This window comes from Mustela nivalis, assembly GCF_964662115.1.
Source record: "Mustela nivalis genome assembly, chromosome: 8".
Taxonomy (NCBI): Eukaryota; Metazoa; Chordata; class Mammalia; order Carnivora; family Mustelidae; genus Mustela; species Mustela nivalis.
In genome coordinates, this window is record NC_139027.1 from 70,569,767 (window position 1) to 70,597,317 (window position 27,551).

General features: G+C 36.2%; 1 protein-coding gene across 35 annotated transcripts in view; it reads left to right on the forward strand.

Moving 5' to 3' along the window:
* The window catches only part of NRXN1 (neurexin 1), a 1,174,729-nt gene that overhangs the window by 973,996 nt on the left and 173,182 nt on the right, over nucleotides 1–27,551 (forward strand). For all 35 annotated transcript variants that reach the window (XM_082745351.1, XM_082745353.1, XM_082745378.1 and 32 more), the window contains one exon: nucleotides 22,171–22,342. In XM_082745351.1, coding sequence (XP_082601477.1) covers nucleotides 22,171–22,342 — 172 coding nt within the window. The remainder of the gene's footprint in view (nucleotides 1–22,170; nucleotides 22,343–27,551) is intronic.

The following is a 27,551-nucleotide window of genomic DNA, read 5'->3' on the forward strand; positions in this document are numbered from 1 at the left end:
ATGGCAGAAATGTACCTTTTATAATTTCCAGCTGGATAGAGTGAGGGACAGCATTTCACTATTAAAACTCTTAGAGGAATTTTGGCTAGCAAGAGAATGAAAATGGGGGGATTATTTTAAAAAATCAAATAATAAATAAATAAATAAGTTGGATTAAAATTAAGATGTGGCTTAAGAATGGTTAAAAATTCAATAATACTTGTGAAATACTCAGCTGGGTGTGAGTGTGTAAGACATCATGACAAACCTCTTGATATTGAAAGATGTTTATAGGTGTTAATACTGAATTTCTCTTTTTTGTGTGCATTTATTTGAATAACTTCAATATTGGCTACTTTTTGAATTGATAATCATATATTGTGTATGTTAATGGCATGTCTTCCATAACCAGTGCATTTTGGTGGTCTCTACTAATGTCCATGTAATTTTTGTTAGGAAAACAAAACAGTTCAGCTCTTGTAGCAGAGATTGGACATAATGACAATTTAAGCTCAATGCCGCACTAAAAACAAAAATAAAAATAAAATGTTTTGATGGTGTTTAAACTTAGGAGGTAAATTTGTCAATCTCTCTAGAAATGTTTTCATAATTTCTTTTTATAGCAGTTTTTTGGTTGAAATAAATTGTAAGAACAAATTTTGAGATACCTGATAGAGTTAATCAAAGTGGGAAATTATATTATTATTTTAAGGGAATATGGAATAATTTAATTTTTACTAAGAAGACTAATCAGAAGCTTAATGTCACCAAACCAGTTGTGCTAGGTTTGTATTTGTTGCATTTTTTTTTTTAGATTTTATTTATTTATTTGACAGAGAGAGATTACAAGTAGGCAGAGAGGAAGGCAGAGAGAGAGAGAGAGAGGAGGAAACAGGCTCCCCGCTGAGCAGAGAGCCCGATGCGGGACTCGATCCCAGGACCCCGAGATCATGACCTGAGCCAAAGGCAGTGGCTTAAACCACTGAGCCACCCAGGCGCCCCTATTTGTTGCATTTTTGTCCAAGCTTAAAAGCTTCCCACATCTCTTACTCACCTATCATTAAATGTAATTGTTGAATCTTGTGACTTAATCATAGACTGTTACTTGTTAGTTGTTAATTTGAATGCTACCATAGCCAATATGAAATATTCTTCCCTCTTTCTGTTGACATCAAAGTATGCTCTTTGCTTGAAGAGAAAGAATTTCAGTTATTTTTTTGTTCAGGTTTTAGTGCAGCATGGGTATTAACTTTGTTTCCTTGCATGAAGTAGTCTCACAGAGCTGACACTCTTGGGCAATATCTTGGATAAAATTAGCCTAAATTAAAAGTGCTGTCACTGAAAACTCGACCCATGCCTATATGCTTAGGGAGAAAGAGAAGATGACAGTGATTAAGAGGCTAGTTTCAAACAACTAAGATAAAAATTAAACAATTTGAAGAATTTTGATTTATTAATAGAAAACTAAATATTCATGGAAGGAGAGTGTTAAAAGGATTTGAACCATGGTCATTATATTTTAAAGAGAGGGGTTAAGTGAGATAGAATAAGAAACAAGACTAATATCATTTCTTTTTTCTGTAATTAATTATTTTTATTAACATATAATTTATTACTTGCCCCAGGGGTACAGGTCTGTGAATCATCAGGCTTACAGACTTCACAGAACTCACATTTCACATACCCTCCCCAATGTCCATAACCCAGCCACCCTCTCCATCCCCCGCTACCTCCCAGCAACCCTCAGTTTGTTTTGTGAGATTAAGAGTCCTTATGGTTTGTCTCCCTCTGGATCCCATACTAATAACATTTCTAATCATGATGTGGAAAGTTAACTAAGTTGAAAATTACAATAGAAAAATACTTCCTTTGGGTCAATTTGTATTTCAAAGTTCAGCAACACTACTTATTAAGTTATCTGTATTATTGTGATATAAAAATAATAAAAGTTTATTTCTTCTAAAACCATTTAACTGCTTCATATAACAGTACTCTACAAAGCTTTTTTTGATACATGCAAAATGGTTATAAAATTCAGGATCTATATTATTTGATTATTGATTGTGACATTTGGAAGACTTAATCTGCTGGAAACTTATTAATATTTTTCCTTAAATATTAGGTATATCATTAGGGGAAACTACAACTAATTTTCTCATTTCCTTTCCACCCAAGTGACATTCTGTTTAGCAAAAAACATAATGACTGGCTTTGTTATGGTGATGACATAGTCTATTGGATTTGATTGGAACTTTGAAGCACATCTTCCCAAAATGACAACTAGCACTAAAATGATTTAAAGAAATCCATTAGCTATGGGTGGGTGGGGGGGGGAATGTTAGAGAAAAACAGGCCTGCAGACAAGTGGGGAAAAAATTTTGTAAATTTTTTGAGCAGCTGGTGACATTCAGACTTATAACTAAACCTAAAAGGTATTATGCTTCCATTTATATTCAGCGGGCTACTGAAGTATGAGAAAATCTACTCCGTCCCTCGTGCAGCTGAAGATTTAGCTTGCTAGCAATTCTGAACTGGACAAATTTAATGCCCATGAAAGAAGAGTTGCTGTGCTCTACCCACTCTTACCTTGGCAAGTTTGGCAGTGTTCAGAGCCTTACAAAATGATAAGGGATTAGAGGCCCCAGGATACCCTCTTGCAGTCTCTTTATTTCCACTGGGTCTTGAAGAAAGTACAGAAGCAAATAGCATGAAATGGTTGCAAAACACGAGTTTGAAACTAGATAGGCCTGTGTTGGATGTAACTTGATGATATTTTAGTTCTGACTTCAGAGAATTCTCCTACTTGCTTTGAGTTTCAAACATGCTCAACATAGTGATTGTAAGACTGACAAATATGAGTTACTGAGGGGATTAAAGGAATGAAGGTTTGCAAAATAATCAGTACATTACTTGGTATATACAAGAGAAGGATGTTGACATCTCTCTCTTCCCAAGAGGCTTACTGATACCATACCTAAATGGTAATCTCTCCTTAGCACGTTGGACTCCTTTTGAGAGGCACACTGTTATGGTTGAGCTTACACAATATGGAACCACATTGCTTGACACAATAACACAGCTCTCACATTTATTAGGCAGGTGCTTAGGGTTAAGTCATTAAATGTATTGAGACTCTGCTTCCTCATCAAATAACTGGAAATAATATTGTGTATTTTAATACAGTATCTCCTATCAACTGCTTAGAAGGAGTGCCTGACACATAGCAAGTATTCAAGCAGGCTAGCTATTCTCACCATCACCACCTCCATCATCATGTGTCTGCTGTCAACTATAGCCATTCCTCTATATCCACTCTCATTTGAGAAGCTTGGCACTGATATTACAAAACTGTGAAGAAATTAGCTATAGTTCCCATTTGCCTTTACAATGATATTAATGATTAATTTCTCAGTGGATTTTTACCTTCTCTGTTTGCTTTTGTTTGTGTTCATTTTGAAGGAGTGTACTTGTTTGGCAAGGTATGTGTTTAAGTTGGACGTGAGATCATAGCTTATCAATCTTGCTGTGGTATTTAATGATTAAATGTTGGTCACAGATAACGCAAGTCCTTTGAACAGTACCGTTAATCACACGAGACTTGGCCTTCCTATATGGCACTGGCTTTTCAAGTACTGTCAGGACAGACCTTTAAGTGTCTTTTGTACTTCAGGGGGTGAACATTAATCAGTTTTTGCTCCAAAAAATGGCATTTCCATAGATAAGCCTTGTGCTTTCGCTGAGCAGATTTGATGCCTACCTCCATCCTGAAGTCCTCAAGGTTCTTTTTCCCCCAAAACATAGGGGATCCATTATTTGAAGATAGGGAAGCAAGGAAGGAGGTAGCCAGACAGAAACAGAACAGCCAAGATCCTAGGATGGGCAGAACATGACACATTCATAGAAATGAAAGGCTAGTGTGACAAAGCAGTGAGGAGGAAAGGGAGGGATGGCATCTGTTCCTTTATAGAGAGCTGATAATTTGACTTCATTCCAGATATCTACCTTGCAGTCTATCTTCACCCTGTTATCCGAATCCATAGTCTTCGCAGAATATCCTCTGGCTCTAATAGGTAAACAGTAAGAAGGGCTGACCTCGGGGAACAACATTATTTTATTTATTTATTTAAAAGACAGCAATGAACATTCATGTCAGGTTCAACATGTTTGTGAATTATTTATAGTTGAGTACTTCGTGTGTTTTTGTCTTTAAAGATTTTGGCCAGGGTGCCTGGGTGGCTCAGTAGGTTAAGCCACTGCCTTCAGCTCAGGTCATGATCTCGGGGTGTGGGATCGAGTCCCACATCGGGCTTTCTGCTCAGCAAGGGGCCTGCTTCCCTTCCTCTCTCTCTGCCTGCCTCTCTGCCTACTTGTGATCTCTCTCTGTCAAATAAATAAATAAAAATCTTTTTTTTTTAAATTCAAAAAATAATAATAATAAAGATTTTGGCCAAATAATAGGAAAAACTCATTTTTTACTTCATTTATTTGAAAATTTTCTGGAAGTAGAATTGGGCGAATTCCTCCTCTTGTTTGAAGTTCATTGCCTGGAGAAGTATATTTTAGGGACATGGATATTGAACCTTGTTCCTTCTCTCTTCTAGGTGAACAGGGAGGTAAAAGGGTCAAAGTTGAAAACTTCCTTCTTTAACTAGTTTATGGAGGGTACTTAAAAAACCAATCTAGTAGTTTCAAACAGTATGTGTAAGGTGGAAAGTGCACAGAGAACTCTTGTTACATCTTAAGATAAAAGGGCTCTCTAGAGAAATAAGTTAACAAGACATTCTATGCACAAAGAAACTAAATGTGTTATATTAGCTTTGAAATATAAGCATAGAATGATGAATCATTTTTGACATTGTAGAAAAAACTTTTGGAAAATGCGGTGAGTCCCTGTGGATTCAAAAAGTCTGTATATATTGTATTTCATAAAGCACATTGATAAATGAAACTTAGGAACAAACAACTAGACAAATGTCAAGATGCATACTGTTCAGTTCTACATTTGTATCAATATTTTTCCATTGTTAGATTGGAAGATCTTTTAAGTATGGTTAGCTATCTATTTTCCAATTGCTTTATTTGTGCAAATGATAGATTTTTGTTTTCTTATATGTAATTTCAAAACCCATTTTTACCTCCTAGATTAACTTTTTGGATAATACCTACCTATATTCATATAATTGACATATCTGTTTCTGTGAAGAACCCATATATTTATACTTTTTTCTACATTTGTACATAAAAGCATCTGTCTTTATACCCACATATTTTTGTTCCTTGAGGCCTGTGCACACACTCTCCTCTGCCTGACAAACTCTTATTCTCACATTATTGATTTCTTCTCATCTTTAGCTCCTCAAAGAGGCTTTCCTTAACCACTCAGTGCCTCTCTTAACACCCTGCTCTTTTCCTTTTTGACACTTAGTACACTTTATATGCTAATATAAATTTTAATGTAGAAAGAGATGATTCAAGTGTTAGGCTTCACGTTGGCAGTAGTGGTTTTGTTTGTTGGAGTGGTGGTTTTATTAACCACCATTTCTTCAGAACTTAGCAGAATGTCTGCATAGTAAGAAGTCTGTTTGTATTTGTTGAATGAATGAATGGAAGATTGTTGAGGACAAAACTCATATGTTAAGATTTTTCCAAGATTTGAGTATCATTTATGCTAGAAAGTCATGTAGTTAAGGGAAATGAATGTATTTAAAAAAAACCAACATGGGCACCTGGGTGGCTGAGTCAGTTAAATGTCTGCCTTGGGCTCAGGTCATGATCCTGGGGTCTCAGGATGGAGTCCTGCCTCAGTTCCCCACCCAGCATGGCGTCTGCTCCCCGCCCCAATGTTTTCTCTCTCTCACTCCCGCTCTCCCTTCCAAAAAATAAATAAAATATTTGAAAAAAATTAAAAAATAAACACAACCAACAAATACATTTAAAAATTTTTGAGCCCTAGGCAAAATGTTTTTGAGAAGTACACTGTTTTGTACATTGTTTTGAGAAGTACACTTCACTTACAGGCACTTGGTAAACATTTCTCAACATTATTTTATTTATTTTATACTTTATTTTTGTGGTAATATTAGTGTTTGAAGAAAGATGATAATCCTCAGGAGCTTCACTCTTACAGATTCCATATGCTCTTCTGAAATCTTTGTTGTGCCAAAACCACACACATAAACATAGATTCATTTTTGAAGCCTGCAGAAATTCTTACTTGCTACGCTGGAAATAATAGAGCCTTGCTGATTCTATAGAAAATAGTCTTTGGCAAATGCTTTTCTCTTCCCATATGCACACATTTGCTTTTTCCAAAGATGTCAGACAGGTAGTCCTGGACTAGAAGTCAGTAAGAAAGAAAAGGAAAAAAGTAGCACTGTCAGCTTTTCTCTTGGAATGCATTTCAATTAGGGCTCTACTTGAGGCTTGTGAAAACCAAGACAGCATTAGTAAAAAGTCAATCCATCAAATACACTTGAAAATATTATCTCGTTATTATTTTTCTGGTTGCAAGTCACGATTCACCAAACACAACTTTAAAATATGTTATACCTTCCATACTGACCTTTTCATTTCATGTATAGTTCGTAAACATTCATCAACTAAAGCATTAAAAATAATTGCGTTTATCTCTTGATATTTTTTAATACTTAAAAAAATACAAAGGCTAATTTTATTTTACTTTAAAACCTAGTTACTGAAGTAACATTTATCATACAGAGGACTAAAATCACCATCCAAAAATGTTTTGTCTATTTGTCTGAAAAATGTGGTACTCTGTGCTATGGAAATTTGGAACATTAGAGCCGACTGTAATTATATAGTCAGCTCTCCACAAAAATGATGGTCCTGGGATACAACAAATAAATGAAATCCACAAATAATCCCAAGCCTTTTTTATAGAAAAAAACATTTTTACACAGAAATGCCAACAACTAGCAGAATTGATAGAGCTGAATGTCCTTTTTCTATCTGGTTCCTCGCAAAGGTAATAATAAGCAGTGTAATGGCCCAAAGACAAGGAACCAGAGAAAAGCAGAGAAACAAAGGTTGTGGTTTTAATCAGTATTTGAAACACAATGTTTATTGCATACAGTTTTCTGAATGACTGTAAAATGTGAGCAAAGCTAATTTAACACCCAACCAAGAGTTTTAAAACAACAGTAATAAAAGAAATCAAAAACTTAAAAAAAAAAAACCCAGAAGCTATATCTGATCATCCCATTGCACTTTGAATCTAAACTTTAGCCAGTGTGAATCTTAGCTTTTCTTGTACAGCTCTGAGGAATTTGTCTCAAAGCTATGTCAGATGCCATCTGCTAAGTATTCAAACTGGAGACATTACCAGCGAAAAATTATGAACCTTGCATAGTCCAACAGTCAGTGACTGTTTTTTGCTTTGTTTGATTTCTGGACTTTTAAGATTGTTCTTTAGGGGGAGATGCTTCATCATAGAACACATTCTTTATATATAAGGGCACATTTAAATATGAATATTTCTACTTGGTGATGGTTGCCATTTCAGTGGATGGGAATACAGAATTAATGATGCCAATGAGATGATTTTGATTCCCAAGGGCATCAGTAGCTTTTTTTTCATTCTTCATTGTGCATGATATCATGTAGAGCTGTGCTTTTTAAACCACAGGTAAGTACAATGAGAAAGGCTTGATGACATCTCTGAACCCATGGCCACTATGGAGAACTTCATAAGGGTTCAAGAAGGTCTTTCCAAATATAAAGGATAATTTAGTTTTGATTCAACTGGTGAAATGAACAAAATAGAGACAATCTCCAAATATCCACATTAAGCTACTACCTTTTCCAAAGATATATGAGTCAGTCACTTAATCATCTATATTGTTTTGATACTTGATTTAATTTCCTCTAAAGACAGATAGTATGGGAAAAGGGAGGCATTAAAAACACTTGGTGTTGTCCTTTGAACTCAGAACTCCTTGTCTATCTGTCCTCAGAAGAACTCTTTGACCCTTCTCACTTAGCCACATCAAGTCCTACAGACCTGGCAAGGCAAAAGTTCTTGCTCCTAAAGATGAGTCCCACCATCCCTGCTGGAGTAAGAAGTCATAATTTCTTAGGAAAGAACACATGTGATTTACAAAGGTATGCCAGGTTACTCTGACCTAGTGGTATACTCACCCTGCCCTTCTTAAATTAGAGAATTCCAGATATAAACATATAATAAAATACTATTCATCTATTTTATGTATTTTGAAAAAAACTAAAACTCACATTCAGATTTCAGCATCTTTCGTGTATTTCAAAAAGCTACCTAGTATTTTCTAAATTGTGTGTATGTGCGCACTCACACACCATGTGCTTGGCCTTTCGTGTAGGCTTTTCATAGTTATAGTATCATTGAAATGGGAGGAGGCATAGAGATCGCCTAATCAAGCAGTCTCTGCCTCAGTACAAACAATGGCAAGACATTGTAGCCCACAGGTGAGTATGATTCGATTTTAGAATAATCTCCCTTAAGCCACCTGGATGCTCTGACTTTGGTCAAGTCTCAGCCTTTTTGAGCTTTAGCTTCCCCATTTATAAAATAGGCATGCTGTTTCACAGGTGTGAAGATCAGTGAGAGACTGTGTGTCCTAACTAAAGTGTAATGGCTATCTAATTCAAACATTATTTTAGTTAATATCCATCAACCTGCTAGGGAGCAAAACATTGTTTTCCAAATGTAAGAATAATAATACTAGGAGCAATAATGATAATATAGCTCATAGGTGCTGAGTAGCCATTGAGAGTGCTAACAACTTTCTGTGCCTTATCTCATCAAGAAGAAATGGCAGTGTGATGAAAATGTTCTGAAATTAAACACTGGTGATGGTTGCACAACCTTGTGGATATACTAAAATCACTGACGCATGTAATTTAAAAGGGCGTATTTTATGATATGTGATATTACATCTCCAAAAAAGAAAATTGTATGTGAAAGAGTTTTGGAAAATCACACATGTACAGGTGGTCTGCAAAGTGCTGTGAAGGATACAGTGAGGCGTAAGTCAGTCTTTTTTTTCCTACCCTCAGGCTCTTTATAATATAGTAGAGACATTAAAACAGATGCATAAAAACTAACCCCTACAGAAGTACTGGAGAGAGGATTGTCACAGAGTATTAGATACTCTCAGGACCAAGAGATGAGAATAAGCCTCAAAGAAGATAGTATCACTGTCCAGGATATAGTTTCATGGAATCAAAGGAACTTTCCAGTTCTGTAGAATGGGGATGGATTGGAAAAAGCATACTACCCATAAGAGAGATTTGATAGGAAACTGAAAGTACTGCTTTCTAAAAGGTATTACCCCTAACTGAGATTTTTCTAAAGGGACATCACTGATGATCTCTCCCACTTCTGATTCCTTGCTGTGTGGTGCTATGAGATGTGATTAGCCAAAAAGAAAGATGCACTTTGCTGCTCCTGTCTTCTTCCTGACTCAGCTCTCTGAGCATGCTTTGGCTTCAAGGTCTTTTCCCAGAACATGGACACCTTTGAAGTCATTCTTTTTCAGAAAGCCCCTCCGTCATGATCCGGTCCCAGCACCGATATTTCTTAGCATTATGATTTTGGGACACATTGTTTTTAAACTCTGAGTAAACAGGAAAAAAAGTAGCACTCAGTCTTCAGGTTGGCTGGGAGTTTTAAGTGATAAATCATCTAGAGCTCAATGGATTGCACGCCAGCGCTCTGGGATGCAACCCCCTGGAAGATAGGCGACAAGATATCTCCTGTGTCCGTGAGTGTGTTTGGTATCCACTAGCTGTATTACAGTTGTTTGCATGCTGATTTGCTCCTGTGACACATTCAGAGGCTCCCTGAGGCACTTGAGAGCAGTTCCTCACAGTGCACCCTGCTCCTCCTTGCTGCTCCCTCAACTGGTTTCCGGGTGTGAATATTTGCATGTATGACTTGTCTTCTTGATTTGACTGAAAACTTCCTGTGGGACAGAGAATGCACTTTACATGTTTGCACTGTCTGCACACCTAGCCCAATGCAAGATGCATGTCATATATTCCATTTTTTTATCAGCTAAATGAATAAAAAATATTATTCAGTGGGGAAAGTGGGAGACAAGGTAGCAGTACCTTCTTATTCTTGAAATGATGATGATGATGTGTGTGTTTTATTTAGGGGGTGGGGGTAGTGCAGTTCCAGCTCAGTGCCAGGTTGAGAGAACTAGAGCAAAAATATATCTAGATTGGTAAACACAGTCTCTATCAGGTAGGGAGACCTCTTAGTCCTTCATTTGGAAATGTGTTTGGGTTAAAGTAGCAATTCTCCGAACCCATCTGTTTGTTTCGAGGTGAGAGCACAGGTGGCTGTCTGACACACTCTAAGGTGTTAGTTATTCTGGCAACAGTGACTTTAGGCCCCAGAGTCCCCCTCAGGCCCTAAAAGCTCTGTTCCCTGGTGAGGATCAGTCTCTGGAGGAACAAAATACAACATTCAGCCTAACCCCCATTTCAGTTGACGATGTAAAATTGGACCCTGGGAGTTGGTTCCATATTCTGAAATGAGCGCAAGCATTCAGTATATTTGAAGGCATTGTCAGGTTTTACCCAAAGTGAGTCCCTGGGGTATAGGACTGTATCGTGTTGCACAACAGAAGCTTATAGACCAGAAGCAAGTGTCCTTGCTGATCCATATGCCATTCTGGCTTGCACCCTTGTTCATCTTGTTTGTACTTTGATACTCTAAAAGTATGATAAACACATAAAACTAATGGAAGCTTTTGTTTTTCATTTTTGGTTGTTTCCCTTGAGCCATACAATTCTACATAACATCCCCAGAATAGGAGAAAAAAAAAATCAGTGGACATATCTGTATGCCACAGATAGGATAAATCTGTACATTTCTGTATTCTGTTTTACCTATTTTGTATGCATACAGATTGAAATAGACCAGCATCTTTAACATACAGCCACCTCTTTCTTGAAGTATGCCCAAGATAACAAGTATACCATTAAATCATATTCCTGGTTAAAATAAATATTTTTCAAGTGAATATGTGATTATAGATGGAACTAAAAGGTGCATGAAACTATGGTGCCACTTGTTAGAACTTTCTAGTTCCTTTCCAGTGTCACCTTTCATGTTTCTTTTTAACTTGGTTTAATAATATAATCCTTATTCAGAAATGAGATTTTGTGAAAAAATCAATAATTACCTTTGTCACTATTTATTTAATGAATCCATGGAAAGACCTCATTAAATTATAAATGCCTTGTTACTGATATTCTCATAATAGATTTTTGAAATTGTATGTGAGCCAGTTATCTATTTCAAGCAAGATACAATGCTGAAATATCAGTACATGTCCAGTGAAATTACTGCTGGTTTTGCTAATACAATATTCATGAGAATTTGCCAGACACAATCACATTTAATCCCAGAGAATAAGAATTTGAAATGGGTTCTTCTAACTTGTAATTATCCTTTGGCAAGAAAGTTTAGCAAGCTTTATAATTTATATAATTGAAATGACTTGCTGTTCTGTCAATATGGGAGGGGTGTGTTTGAGAATATTTACAGTTTCTATTTTTTAAATTATTATTTTATTAACATATAATGTATTATTTGCCCCAGGGGTACAGGTTTGTGAATTGTCAGAATTACACATTTCTCAACACTCACCATATCACATACCCTCCCAAAAGTCCATAACCCAACCACCCTTTCCCTACCTCCTCCCCCCGGCAGCCCTCAGTTTGTTTTGTGAGGTTAAGAGTCTCTTTTGGTTTGTCTCCCTCCCGCTCCCACCTTGTTTCATTTTTTTCCTTCCCTACCCCTCAAACCCCCAACTCTGCCTCTCAAATCCCTCATATCAGGGAGATCATAGGATAATTGTCTTTCTCTGTTTCAGTTATTTCACTTAGCATAATACATTCTAGTTCCATCCACATCACTACAAATGGCAAGATTTCATTTTTAAAACATTTTAAAAAGATTTTATTTATTTATTTGACAGAGAGAGATCACAAGTAGGCAGAGAAGCAGGCAGAAAGAGAAGGGGAAGGAGGCTCCCCACTGAGCGGAAAGCCGGATACAGGGCTCGATCCAAGGACCCTGAGTTCATGACCTGAGCTGAAGGCAGAGGCTTAGAGGCTTAATCCACCGAGCAACCCAGACTCCCCAAGATTTCATTTTTGATGGTTGTATAATATCCATTGTATGTGTGTATACACACACACATACACACACACACACACACACACACACACACACACATATACCACAAATTCTTTATTATCGTATTACTGTCGATGTGTTTCTTTGATTTTGTTATTAATTGGTTTATATACTTGGCTGCTCCCATATTAGGGGCATAGATATTTAAAACTGTTAGATCTCCTTGTTGGAAAGACCCTTTGAGTATGATATAGTATCCTTCCTCAGCTCTTATTATAGTCCTTGGCTTAAAATATAATTGATCTGATGTAAAGATTGCCACCCCAGCTTTCTTTTGATGTCCATTAGCATGGTAAATGGTTCTCCACCCCCTCACTTTAAATCTGGAGGTGTCTTTGGGAATCAAATGAGGTTTTTTATAGACAGCATATTGATGGGTTTTGGTTTTTTATCCATTCTGATACCCTGTATCTCTTGATTGGGGCATTAAGCCCATTTACATTCAGGGTAACTATTGGAAGATATGAATTTAGTGCCATTGTATTGCCTGTAAGGTGACTGTTACTGTTTATTGTCTCTGTTTTTTTCTGGTCTACTACTTTTAGCCTCTCTCTTTGCTTAGAGGACCCCTTTCAATATTTCCTATAGGGCTGCTTTGGTGTTTGCAAATTCTTTTAGTTTTGGTTTGTCCTGGAATCTTTGTATCTCTCCTTCTGTTTTCAATGATAGCCTAGCTGGATATAGTATTCGTGGATGCATATTTTTTCTCACTTAATGCTTTGAATATATCATGCCAGTTCTTTCTGGCCTGCCAGGTCTCTGTGGATAATTCTGCTGCTAGTCTAATATTTTTACCATTGTATGTTATTGGCTTCTTGTCCTGGGCTGCTTTCAGGATTTTCTCTTTGTCGCTAAGACTTGTAAGTTTTAATATGAGATGTTGGGGTGTGATCTAATTTTTATTGATTTTGAGGGGTGTTCTCTATGCCTCCTGGATTTTGATGCTTGTTCCCTTTGCCATATTAGGGAAATTCTCTACTATAATTTGCTCCACTATACCTTCTACCCCCTCTCTCTTTCTTCTTATTCTAGAACCCCAATTATTTTAATATTGTTTCATCTTACAGTATCACTTCTCTCTCAAATTCTCCCCTCATGTTCCAGTAGTTGTCTCTCTTTTGCTCAGCTTCTTCATTCTCCATCATTTGGTCTTCTATATCACTATTTCTCTCTTCTACCTCATTTATCCTAGCACTAAGAGCCTCCATTTTTTATTGTACCTCATTAATAGCTTTTTAAATTTCAACTTGATTAGATTTTAGTTTTTTATTTCTCCAGAAAGGGATTTTATTTCTCCAGACAGGTTTCTCTAATATCTTCCATGCCTCTTTCGAGCCCAGCTATCAGCTTGAGAATCATTCTGAACTCTAGATCTGACATATTACCAATGTCCTATTGATTAGATCCCTAGCTGTTGCTACTGCCTCTCATTCTTTTGTTTGTGGTGAGTTTTTATGCCTTGTCATTTTATCCAGATAGGAATATATGAACAAGAGAGTAAGAATACTGAAACGGTGGCAAAGACCCCAGAAAAATGTATGCTAACCAATTCAGAAGAGACCCCAAATCGGGGGGAGAAGAAAGGGGGAAAAAGTGGGAAAATTACATAATTATAATTATATATATATTTATATAAAAGTTTTACATATATATGTATATACATATATACACATACATATATATATATTTGTGTGTGTGTGTATGTATGTATATATATATATAGTGAATAGAACAGAGCCACCCACTTGATTTGGGGTATATTTTGGTCTTTAGAAGAATCTACCTCCCAAAAGTTTAATGAAAGAAAAACATATATATACAAAAATAAGGGTAAGCATGATGAAGGGATGGAATATGATTGTAAAGATGAAAATTTTAAAAAAATTCTAAAAAAGGAATTGATAAGATAAGTTGGTTGGAAAAAGAAAAAAAAAGTGGAGAGAATGTGCTCATGCTGGAGACTAGAACAAAGCCCTATGCTAGATTTAGGGTATATTTTGATCTATTAGAAGGAATTGTATCCCAAAATTTTTTTAGAAAAAACAATAACCCAATATGTATACAAAAAATAAGGTTAAAAACAATGAAGGATAAAATATGACTATAATAATGAAGGTTTAAAAAGATTTTTTTTTTCAGGAAAGTATTATTAAGATAAACTGGTTAAAAAATGTTAAAAAATGAAAGTGGAAAAGTTAAAAAAAATAGAATAAGAAAAAGTAAAATTAAAACAAATATAATTTAACTTTGCAAGACTAAAGGACCATGGGGAGAATTCCATGCTTTGCTTTCCCCTCCTCTGGAATTCTGCTGTTCTCCTTGATCTGTGAGCTTGGTCTTGGCTGGATGTTCTTGCTGATGTTCTGGGGGAAGAGCCTGTTGCAGTGATTCTCAAATGTCATTGCCCTAGGCGGAATTGCACTGCCCTTGCCCGGAACCAGGCTAAGTAATCTGCTCGGGTTTGTCCTAGGGAGCTTTTGTTCCCTGAACGCTTTCCGTAGATTCTGGAGGACAGGAATGAAAATGGCAGCCTTCCAGTCTCCACTCTGGAGTAGCCGAGAGCTGGGGCCCCACTCCTCAGTGCGGCCCCAGAGAAAAGTGGTCAATCACTCCGGTCTCCCTGTTCTCCGGACACTCCGAGCTCACCCAGCCTGTGACCTAGCATGTTTTTCTCTGGTGCACAGCCCCATTTGGAGTCTCCAATTCCAGCAGATTCCTGCTGCACTGCTTGGAGGAGAAAGGTGAGTCTCCCTGGATCAGCAACCTGTGGGGTCCCTGCTCAAAGAGCAGTTTTCCGACTGTCCCTTGGATCACAGTTTAAGGTAACCCTGAGCTGAAAGCTCACTCCTTGCCTCCATCTCTGTAGCTGGCTTCCCCGCTCCAATCCCTGGGAGCTCTGCCGCACTCAGACATCCGCGATCTTTCTGTTACCTGCGGGACCTGAGACCACACTGTCCCCGTGAGGGCTCCACCCCCAAACTGAGCCTCTGGAGTGATGTCCCACAGTGGGGCAGAATCTAAAACTTTGGATTCTTTCCTTCACTGCTCCACTGCTTCCTGGGATCCGGCCCCTCCCGCCATGGTCTATCTTCCCATCATTTCGGATTCACTTCTCCACACTTACTACCTTTCAGAAAGTGGTCGTATTTCTGCTCCTAGAATTGCTGCTTTGCTTCTTTTCTATCTCCTGTTGAGTTTGTAGGTGTTCAGTACCCATCTAGCTGAACTCCTGGGATCTGATTTCATTTCAGTCTGCTACTCCTCCGCCATCTTGCCTCGAGTCTCATATTCACAGTTTCTGAATGGAATCAGAAATGCTGGCCCTCTAAAAACACTTCATGTTAATATTTTGTGGTTTATGTGCATTTGTAAAGATTTATTTGTTATTTTAGACAGATTAACATGATCCAGGGAGGGTAAATGGCAGCAGGTAACTGGGGAGGTGTAGAAGGAGAGAGTCCTAAGCAGACTGAGCTGGGTGCAACATCTGACACAGAACTCGATAACATGACCATGAGATCATGGCCTGAGCTGAAACCAAGAGAAGAAAGTCGAATGCTTAACTGTGCCACTCAGGTGCCCCTTTATGTGCATTTTTTAATTTATTATTTTCAGGGAAAATATGGACTCAATGGCTTGATGTAGCCTGGGTAGGGTAAATTATGTCTGATTTCATGTGGAGTCTGTTGTCTGAACTTACTTTGGTGGTATTGCAGTTCTGTTCTAGCTGGCTGGAGTTTAAATTCATGAAATGTTAAAGGTTTTGGAAGTCAAAGGACCAAATCAACATATCCAGGAAAGGATGGGCATAGATTAAAAGTCAGAAACTCTCCAAGCATCACAAACCCTCATTGTTCCTTAATAGTTTGTTTTGTTTTGTTTTGTTTTGTTTTTATGTTGCAAGAAATGAATACCTGCAGAATCTGGGGATTTCCGTATTCTAGAAAATTCTCATTTTACATTTCATTTTGCTGAAAAAGTTAGGGACAAGGTAAAGGGATTTTTTTTTCAGAGTTTGTACATTTTGTAGCTCTAGGATTTTATTGCTTCTATTCACAGAACTTGAATCTCATTAATAATGAGAACTCTGATAATAAGAGACTCTTGTGGCCTTCCTATCAGAACAATTAGGGAACTTTAAGAATTTCTTTCAGTCTGTCTGTGATAAGAAACATGCTTATAATAGAAGGAACCCTGAAACAGTGGACACCTCCAGAGTAACTAATATTTTCATGCAGTTGTTATGTTGAAAGGACTGATTCCTACAACGCAACAGGAATTTAAATCTGCTGTCCTGAGGAATATTTCTTCCTGACCCCAGGAAGTCCAGGGAAAGTCTCAACACTACTTTTGTCACTCTTAGATAGTAAAAAAGTCACCCATTCACTCTTACACATAGAAAGGAACTTGAGTTCACTCCTTTGTAATAATAAGTACAACTTCAGTTAAAGCCAGTTTATTGTCCCTGCCTGGGCTGCCTCAGAGATGCTGGATAAACGGAATGAGGGAAGAGGTCGTTTCTCCTCTTGTTTCAGTGATGTTCATTTCTCTTCCTCCTTCCTGACTCCTCCAGACATGAAGCAGGAAAAGGAAGAGGAGATATGTGTTCTCCTTGACCATGGCTAATATGATAGAAGCCATCTAGCTGGATTTAGTCTATACTGAAAACTGACTCTGGGGGCCACTTTTGAGGAATATTTTAGTGGGATCATTAGTGTTTTTAACCACATCATTGAACTTTCTTTACCTATAGTTACCTGAGGTAGGTAAATGCACCTCCTTCAGCTGGGTTTCTCCCTCAGTCCCTGGCCATCCACCATTGCAACTTCAGATTCTTTCTGTTGAGTTGTTTTCACCACTTGCCCTCCCCACCACCCCAGCCCTACCATTGGATGCAATACAACACAATTCTGTTCTGGCCCTTTAACCCATGGTCCATGGGTAGTGCTCACATGTCATTTGTTCTAATAAACTCTGATGCACAGATGCAGTAATATGTCTTTGCTCTAGTATCAGAGCAACAGCCAGCCATTGTTCTCTTCCTTGATTACTTCTTAGACAAGAGTTCAATCCCAGGAAGGAGCAACTGGGATTGCTGAGTACCCCCTGCCACTGCCACCACATTCCAGGAGACAAGTATCAAACTTTCTGAGATGTTTCCTTGAAATCGCTTTCCTTTGCACCTGAGACAAGGGAAAAGTAACTTCCTACCTCAGAAGTACATGCAAATCGCATCACAACCTAGTTGTCTCCAAAAATCCTCTTCCAGTTATCCAACTCTTCTTGGCCTTTCTCACTTCTTTAATGATCTGAAAATAGGTAATTAAATCAGGGTCCCCAAACAGTTGTCAGTGTTCTCCTTTGCAAGTCTTGTACGTCATTTTGTTGAGTAGAAGTAGCAATCTGTTTTGTGACTTACTATCATCTCAAGATTGCAGCTGAAGTTAAGAAAAAAAAAGTCCATTTTAACATCCTATAACATCTACAAATCAGTTGCTATTGTCTTCTACAAAATTATTTAAAACACATATTGATTGGTACATGTGTGCAATCTGAAAAGCACAGTATGAGGCTCCGTGGTGCTCCTACTCTAGCAGGAAAGACAAAACAGGTAGCGAAGAACAGCTAGATTAACCAGATATGCTATAGGATGACCCAATATGCCTCAAATTCAACCTAGTATAATCTTTAGGAGCACAAACTCTAGTGTGAGACTGCTTGGGCCTGAATCACAATTTTTCTTTTTCTAGCTGTGTGACCTTAGCCAAGTTACCTAATCACTCGGTGCTTTACTTTCCTCATCTGTCAAATGGAGATAAAACAGTACCTCTCTCATGAGGTACTGTTATGAGAAATACCAGTGTTAATATTTGTAACATCCTCGGAACACTATAAGGTGTTTGTTAAATAAAGATAACAACAGATCTCTTAAATATGGTTCCTAATTTTCCCCCTGTGGAGCTATTTCACACATGTGTTAAAAATATATACCATCTTAAACAATTTACTGAAAATGAACAAATTGGAATTCTGCGAAAATCAGGAAATAATGATTGCTTGCACAAAAGACCTGTGTGGAAAAAATGTCTAAAAAATGTCTCTACATTTTAGTTTTTGTGAGAATCTTGCTGTTTGTTTATCCCTGGAATCATTCTACAGAAAACCAAAATGCCTTACAATGGTATAGATTTTAAAGTAGGGATTATGAGAAATATGGTAAACATTAAAAATAAGTCCAAGGGAAAACAGTACACCTGAAGTCTATGTAGCTTTTAAAATTGCCCTACTCTTTGATTTTGCATTTCCTAAGAACCAAAGTCAGAAAGGAAAGGTGATCTTAAGTCATATTGCCCAGCAAGCCTAAAACAAATCCAAACACACAAAGTCCATACTCACTAAATATAAGAAAGAGATCCCATAAAGATAGTAAGAAGCAGAAAAAGAAAAACGGGAATATTTTGCCTGTCAATATGAAGGGTACAATGAGCGATGTCCCAAAAAACATCTTCAGATCCTTCCATTTATATGATGCGGTTTTGTACAAGATTTTCTTAAAATAACTCTTGAGTGTAGGTGGATCCCATACTCTTACTGCCTAGTTCAATGATGAGAATCCAGGGAGAGGTTAAGAGGATGTGGTCCAAATCTTCAGGTTTTCTGATATTCTGATTGTAAATTTCTACATGAATACAAAGATTTTTATGTCCTTTAGATCCCTCTTCCCCCATGTTTCTCTCAACTGAGGTTTAATGAAAGGTAAGCTGAAGACAGTTTGAGGTTATCTACTCGGAGGGGGTTTTGCAGTGTGGGTATTCTGTGCTACTGATTAAGGGCAAATCCACATGCTTTACAAATCAGCTGAGCACATGTTTGAGCTGACAGCCCTGCTGTTAAGAATGCTTCTCGGAGGCAGAGGACATAAGCACATGCTTCTCTTCACTGCCTTATAGTATGGAATTCTAAAGTTAACAGTAACAAACTGCACTTAGAATGATTTTAATGCTGCTTTGCATAATTCAGAGAGGAAGTTTAATTTTAGATAACTGCATGGCTTAGATATAAACCAAAAATGAGGGACTGAATTCTACTACCTGTCTATTAAGTTACATGTCCTTGAACAAGTCGTTGTACTGCCTTGTGTCATAGTTTCATCATCTCTAAAAAGAAATTGAGTAAGTTTCAGGCTCTCAGCATTTGATGACTCTTTTTGTGAATAAAGACTAAGAAATTGTACTTGCTAAATGCTTGTCTGTGTGCCCCATACCCCTGAGACTGTTTTTTCTCTATTATGAGTAGTTATCATTTGGCTCTAAACAGACTTATTACTGCAATTTTATCAGTTATTAAAGGAGAGAATTTCAAGCCTTTTGAACTGGGAGATGGAAAGAGTGGAGTGAAGGAGGTGTGTTAAAGACATGACAGGATGTCCTTCCACACAAGCAGCTGGGCACCTTTTCTGTGGCAACCTCTGGGACTTCTCTTGAAAGTGTTTCTGTTGGCATATCAATCATCCATGAAATAGATGCTCCAGATTGACCCAAATGTCAAGAATCTTGCTTCTAGTAAAGCAAGATTTTCATTTTGAAAAATGAATTTTTCAAAAGTAAAATTGGAGAAAAGCAGTTGTTGTCTGAATCATATTCTCAAACAATACACTGTATATGATTTTTTGTTTAAATCTGTGGTTTCCTCGAACAGAGATTAGGAGGATGGGTGGGGGGTAACTACATGACAAGAAAAAATGCCTATTAGAGGACCTAAATAATATATAGTTACCAAAAAAAAAAAAACCCCAAGATTAACTTAACGGAACTGTGACTGTCTTGAAGGAAGTAGCTTCTCTCTCTCTCTCACACACACATGATTTTTATACACACACACACACACACACACACCCCACACACATATTTATCTCTGAATCTCTGCTTTTACTTTTTATTTAATTTATTTGAACTAAGCTGGAAAAAATAACAGTTCAGCCATCTCTGCCACCCTTCATCCCCTGCCTCTTGTAGTCACCAGTCTATTCTGTGTCTACAAACTTGGTGTGTTGTTTGTTCGTTTGCTTGTTTTAGATCCCACGTATAAGAGAGATCAAACAGTATTAGTCATTCTCTGTTATGTCACTTAGCAAAATGTCCTTGAGGTCTATGTATATTGTTGTAAATGGCAAGGTGTCATTTTTAATGACTGAATAATATTCCATTATATATACCATGATGTCTTTATTCTTTCATCCATTTATGGATCCTTAGGTTATTTCCATGTCTTGGCTATTGTAAATATTGCCACAGTGAACACGGGGTGCATATATTTTTCCAAATTAGTGTTTTTGTTTCCTTTGGGTACATACCTTTGGAAATATACCTGGAAAATAGTTCTATTTCTAATTTTTTGAAGAACCTCCATAGTGTTTTTCATTGTGGTTGTACCAACTTACATTCACATCAGCAGTGCAAAGCATTTTCTTTTCTTCATATCTTCACCAACACTGGTTATTTCTTGCCTTTTGATAATAGCCATTCAAACAGGTGTGAAGTGATATGTCAGTATGGATTTAATTTGCATTTTCCTAATGATTATGATGGGCATCTTTTTATGTATTGGTTGGCCATCTGTATGTCTTTAGAAATATGTCATTTTAGATTTTTGCTCACTTTTAAATTGGAATGCTTTGTTGCTATTGGATTGCATGAATTCTTTATATATTTTTAATGTCAACCTTTATCAGATACATGATTTGCAGTTATTTTCTCCCATCCAGTAAACTGCCTTTTCATTTTGTTGGTGGTTTCCTTTGGTATGCAGAAGGTTGTTTTGTTTTGTTTTTTGTTTTTTTAGTTTTCTGTGGTCCTCCTTATTTATTTTGGCTTTTCCTGTGAGATTAAAAATACCATCACCAAGACCTGTATCATGGAGCATACTGTCTATGTTGTCTTCTAGGATTTTTATGATTTCAGGTCTTATGTTCAAGTCTTTAGGACATTTTAAGTTAATTTTTGGGTATGGTGTAAGACAGTGGTCCAGTTTCATCCTTTTACATATGGCTGTCCAGTTTTCCCAGTGCTGTGTGTTGAAGAGACTGTTCTTTCCCCATTATATATTCTTGGCTCCTTCGTTGTAAATTAATTGGTCATATATGTGTGGCTTATTTCTGAGCTCTCTATTCTATTTCATTGATCTGTGTATCTGTTTTTAATGCCAATGATATAGTGTTTTAATTACTGTAGCTAAGTAATATAGTTTGAAATCAGGGTGCATGATGTCTCCAGCTTTGTTTTACTTCCTCAGGACTGGCTTGGCTATTCAGGATCTTTTGCAGTTCCATGTAAATTTTATAATTCTTTGCTCTATTTCTTTGAAAAATACCACTAGAATTAACAGGGATTGCATTACATCTGCATAATTCTTTGGGTGGTATAGACATCATAACAATATTATTTCTTCTCATCCACAAACATGAAATTTCTTTCCATTTATTTGTGTTTTCATCAGTTCATGTCATTAATGTCTTAAAGTTTTCAGTATATAGGTCTTTCATCTCCTTGATCAAATTTATACCCATGCATATTATTCTCTTTGATATAATTGTAAAAGGAATTGTTTTCTTTATTTTTCCCCTTCTGATAGTTCATTATTAGTGTAAAGAAAAACAAGACATTTTTTGTCTATTGATTTTGTATCCTGCAATTTTACCAAACTCGTTTATTCTAACAGATTTTTAATGGACTTTTGGGGGGGTTGCTATATATAATGTTTTATCATCTGCAAATAGTGACAGTTTTACTTCTTCCTTGTAATTTGGATGACTTTTGCTCTTTTTTCTTGCCTATTTTCTGTGGCTAGGAGTTCCAATACTATGTTGAACAAAAGTTGGCAAGAGTGGAAATTCTTATTTTTTTCCTGCAGTTAATTCTTATTACATGCTGACTAATCAGTATAACTTCATACAACTCTTTTTGTCCCTTCCTCCCTTCCAGCACCAAGGAAAAATTGGAGTTAAATTTAATGTTGGGACAGATGACATCGCCATTGAGGAGTCCAATGCAATCATTAACGATGGGAAATACCATGTAGTCCGTTTTACGAGGAGTGGTGGCAATGCCACGTTACAGGTGGACAGCTGGCCAGTGATCGAGCGTTACCCTGCAGGTAAGCCAGTGAATGGGAACTGGGAGAACATTTTGTGAAAAGCAAAGTGGAAAACAAAGCAGTATTTTGCGTCCGTTTCACCAAATTGTGGGTTTTCTGAGAAACCATCAAGTATTTATTGGACTTTAAAATCATGTGAATGTAATGCTGTCCTAAACTGTTCTTGATACAGTGTACAAATGACATTTTATAGGAAAACTTGAAGGCACACGGTATCGTTTGCAAAATTCAGGACATCAGTGAAAACCAGAAAAATGCACACATAAAAGGCACGACATGTCAAAGCTTCTTTTTTACTGGATCTTTGCATTTGAACAAAGGAAAGGCTTTGTCAAAAGTAACAAAGTTAAAATTTAAAAGTCAGGGAAGGAATATTACACACTTTTCTCTGAAAGAAAATAGGACCAGGTGGTTCCTTTGCTGTGGTACAGAGCTGAAACGGGTGAAAGCTGCAGGAGGGCCATGGAACAAACAGAGAAATAGTAAAGGAACAATATGTAGTACTATAAATCACCAGTTATAAAAACATGTAACTAACTGAAACTTGTTTTCACTGTCATATAACCATATGGGAGTTTCACAAGGATTCTATGACACTAGCATTACTCATTTCAAGTCTATAACATGAATATCAAGCTATTATTGATAAAATAAAAATCACCTTTTTTATTGTTAATCAGCTTTGTCAGGTCTACATTATTGAAACAATAATCAGCTTTGTCAGGTCTACATTATTGAAACAAAAGCAGTAGATGAGAAACTTAGGCCAATGTTACCTGGAGTTGCATATAGTCTCAATTTTTTAAAAAAAAACATGTTATTTTTAATTTGTATTTTACTTATTTTTAAGTAAAATATAAGTAAAATACAAATTAAAAGTATAGTGGTTATTTTACTTCATTTATTATCCTCTTTATGTTTTAGTACAAAAGAGGTTACTAAAAACATCAACCTCATTTCTCTCTGCCCCTTTTGCATTTACAACTGATTTATACAACAGATTTATAGCATATAAAGTATATATAGTATATATAGTATAAAGACAGACTATAGGAGGAAGTTTTCATTTGTACAGTAAAAATGGTTACCAAAATATGCACAAGCATCTGTTACAAGTTTTAGTTTCTTGGCAGAAATAATTTGAAGAAATAACTAACTTTATTAAATAAAGATTAATTTTTCTTGGTATTGACTCATGATTAGGAAATGTCTAATGAAATGTCTGTGATGCCCTTCTGGACCTTTTCTGATTTAAAAATATCTGCATCTTCAAACCTCCTTTCAGACCTGTTCTGTAAACCTGGAGCTTTGCAAATATTTGCTGAATTAAGAATAATAAAAAAAAACCCAGCTCTACAACAAAATTCAGAAGCAAGCACATTAATAATATGTTCAGTGCTCATTATAATACTGGCAAATAGTAGGCAGTCAATAAATATTTGCTGAATTGATGTCCTGGGGATTATCCCGATTTTACTGTACAATTATGAGAAAGTACACCTTCTTTTACCATCTGTAAGAAGATGAAGGAATGCAAGATTTGGAAGGAAAGTAATTTAAATATGCATGCAATGTCACATAGCCCCTCCTAATACTTTATTGAATTTATTGAAATCCTGATACAAAGGTATCTTTCATAAAAACTACAGCCCCAGTGAAATTACAGAAAAGTAAATTGGTGAATTTCCTAAAAAACAGATTAATCAATAGCTGTTTCCTGAGAGAAAGTTATTGCACTGGACACCATGAAAGATGTGAAGTAGGTTAAGGTCTAGGCCCTGTCTCTCCAGGTGTTGTCTGTGAATAGTAGAACTGAACAAAAACCTGACAAATCCTGTTGCTATTATAGTATGGAAGCCCAGAATTGTTTCACAGTTAAATTGTTAAAATTATTTCATTTTAGTAACTTGTATTCTTATCACAGTTTCCATACCGCTATCTGTAAGAAGTCTGCTCTAGAGAATGCTAGTGGTGACCTAGATGGGGAGAGAGGAAGTCCTACCTTCAAATTAGTTTGGGAAACTCTATGTTAAACTAAGTTCAAAATATGTATTCTTGGACTTTATTAATACCCATAATGTGTCTCTAAAAGAGAAATATAGTATGCATTTCCCAAGTATAGATAATCAGAATCTAGATTTCGAATGCATTAGTGTATTTGGGTAAATATTTTATGCTTTAAAGAATTTCTATACCTCTACGATATATTGTATCTGATTGGCAAACCTTTAATTGTACTAGATACTATTGTACGATGTATAGTTCAAAAAGATATGATCTTTTCTTGCAGCAAGCCAATGTCCAATTTGAATACTAGTTGCTGGGATTGGTGCAGTAAATTAGTTTAGTCAATAAATATTTTGTATATTTTTCTAGACTAATATTTGTTTAACACATATAGTATCTCATTTACCAACAGATGCTCAGTATAGGAATCAATATAAAATACATTTAAAAATCAGAAGCTGGCAATATCATGATAATTAAGGAGTAAACCTTAAGAAGTAGTTACTTTAGATGTAACCTCTTGTATATTTAGTCAAAGATTCTATGTACTTTTTCCATAAAAAAGTATTTTAGATAACATTAATCAAGAGTGAGTAAAGTTGCGCTTATTATGAAGGATACAAGCAAGAGTAAAGCACAGAATCTGTCCTCAAGAATATTAGGGCACCTGTGGGGATTATTAATGTATACATATAAAAAGTTAATGACCAGTAGGGAAAGAATTCAGGGGAGTCACCATTGTTGTTATCAAGCACTTCATTAATCATCTGTTCTGTGTGCATTTCAGCATGATGTTGAGGTAGGAAATAAACCATGAAAATTTCAAATACCTTTTTCTTTTAGAGCTTTATCTGTAACAAAGAGATGAAGGCAGAATACAAATATAAAAGTACATGTCATCTAGATTAAAGTTTTTAGAACAAAGTGATTTTATGTATGAGTCAATAGAAATGTCTAGTGTATCTCTTTTATATTGGTTTGTGGCATGCTATTTTTATTTTAAAAGTTTTTTGTTGTTGTTGTTATTTTTCATTAGAAGAACAGCTGGGCTAATGCTTTTACCACCAAGTCCTATAATCAGAAAAGCAGGAACCAACAGACTGTATTTGGTTCCTTTTAAATTGCCTGCACTGCAAAATATAGGTAATAAGGATTGAAATTAGTAATTAAGCATAGCACTTAACCTTCCATTATAGGGCTTTGTGGTAAGTGCTTTTATATGAAGCAATTTATCTGGTAGCAACGCTATACCTTTAATGAAAAGCACCTCAAACACTGACCAGTGGTATTACCAGTAATTGTCTAGAAGGCTCTCATAGGAAACTAATTAGTAGAGGTAGATTTTATGTTCTTTTCAATATACAAAATATTTCTTTAACTCAACAATTCATATTTTAGAATAAATACTGAATTTTCTGAATAACAGACCCAGTTTCCATTATTTCTCGTACATGGAGCAATGATCAGGAATAATATTTTGCAAGCCATTTAAAGTTGAGAAACCCATTTATTGGTGCTTATTAGTTAAAGCTCTAGAATATAATGCATCGTTAATCTCTGATTTGTTTCTAATTGTAGTTATGTAGACAAATTTCTCTCTCAACAAAAATACATTTTCTTTTCTCATAATGTTAAGCCACAGAACTTAACATCATTTTACTTGCCTAAAGATTGCTCCAGGTAAATCACAGTTTGTCATTTGTCATTTGTCAACCAGTGTACCAAAAAATATCCTTTACACAAGGATATTCATTTTATTCCTGACAAATTAACACATCAAATCAACAAGTGTTTAGAGGATATGTACTACATTAAAGGGACATTCTAGGCTTATTGTCTGGTTACAGAGGTACTTAAAAAATGTTGGAGATTGAAAAAAATACTATGTAAGGAAATAAAAGAGTTATCATATATTATTTGTTAATTTCTGATTAAGAAATACTGCAGGGAAAGATAAAAACAGAAAATGGGTTCCAAGGAAGAAGAATCCATTTTGGAGTAAGTGGTCTAGTAATATTATTAAAAAATTAGAAAACTTGATAGGGTCTTGAAAGGCTAGATTTTTACTTAGAGAATGGCATGAAATTTTTTAAAAGTATTTTTAAAAATATTTTATTTATTCATTTCACAGAGAGAAAGAGGGCAAGCACAAGCAGAGAGGGAGAAGTGGTCTCCCTGCTGAGCAGGGAGCCCGATAGGGGGCTCGATCCCAGGACTCTGGGATCATGACCTGAGCTGGAGGCAGAGGCTTACTTAACCAACTGAGCCTCCCAGGCACTCCGGCACACATCTATTTTAATAAGACTAGCAGGAAAAGGTAAAGACAGAACATATTTAGAAAGTTATTAAACAGTCCGGATAGCAAAAGATGAAGCCCTAAAATACAGTGATTGAAAACAGAAAATTAACAAAGAATACAAGAGAAAATCTGGTCTTCAGTTGAATAGGAGACTCATTTTTACTTTTTAGTCTGTCTGTTTGTCTCTCTGTCTCTCTGTCTGTCTCTCTCACCAGCAATTTTTCAAAATTCTGTTGCTTTAGTGTGTCATCGGACTGCACCAAGTAACAATGAAATGGAAGCCTATGATAAGCATAGAGAAGTCAGAGGGCGGTTCTTGCTTAGAGTTTAGTCTTTTGGGGAGACAAGAAGTATTCAGAAAAACTGACTAATGTCAAAATGGGTCAACTTCAAAATTACTAGTGAAGAGGTTAATTGATACAGCGTTTTTAAAAAGGAGAAAATGGTGGTCTGTGATAATACAACAAAGAAGATCATTTAGGAATAGGAAAAATTGAAAGAAAGGAATAGCCCAAGGAAAGACTCTATAAAGATGGTGTAAATATTTTTGATCATTCAGTTTGGCTCAAAGATCTTATGGGTATTCTCTCTAAATCTTGACTTTATGTTCATCTTCAAAAATTAGTAAAACATTGCAGAGCTCAGGAAAGTCATAGTGATGATGTCCCTTTAAATTCTATATAGTTAGTTTAGATTGAATGATTGAATTTTAGTTTAAGTCATCTATAATTATTGACTATCTCTTTGAGCTATTCCATCATTTAAAGATTCCCAGTTGGTACTAAGTGTTGGTAGGTTTGATGATCTTGGTGTTTTTATTTAACTTTAACAGAATTTTTGCTATCTATGATGTAATTGAAAAAAATCTACCTCATTTATGATCAAAGCATTTGAAGGAGAGAA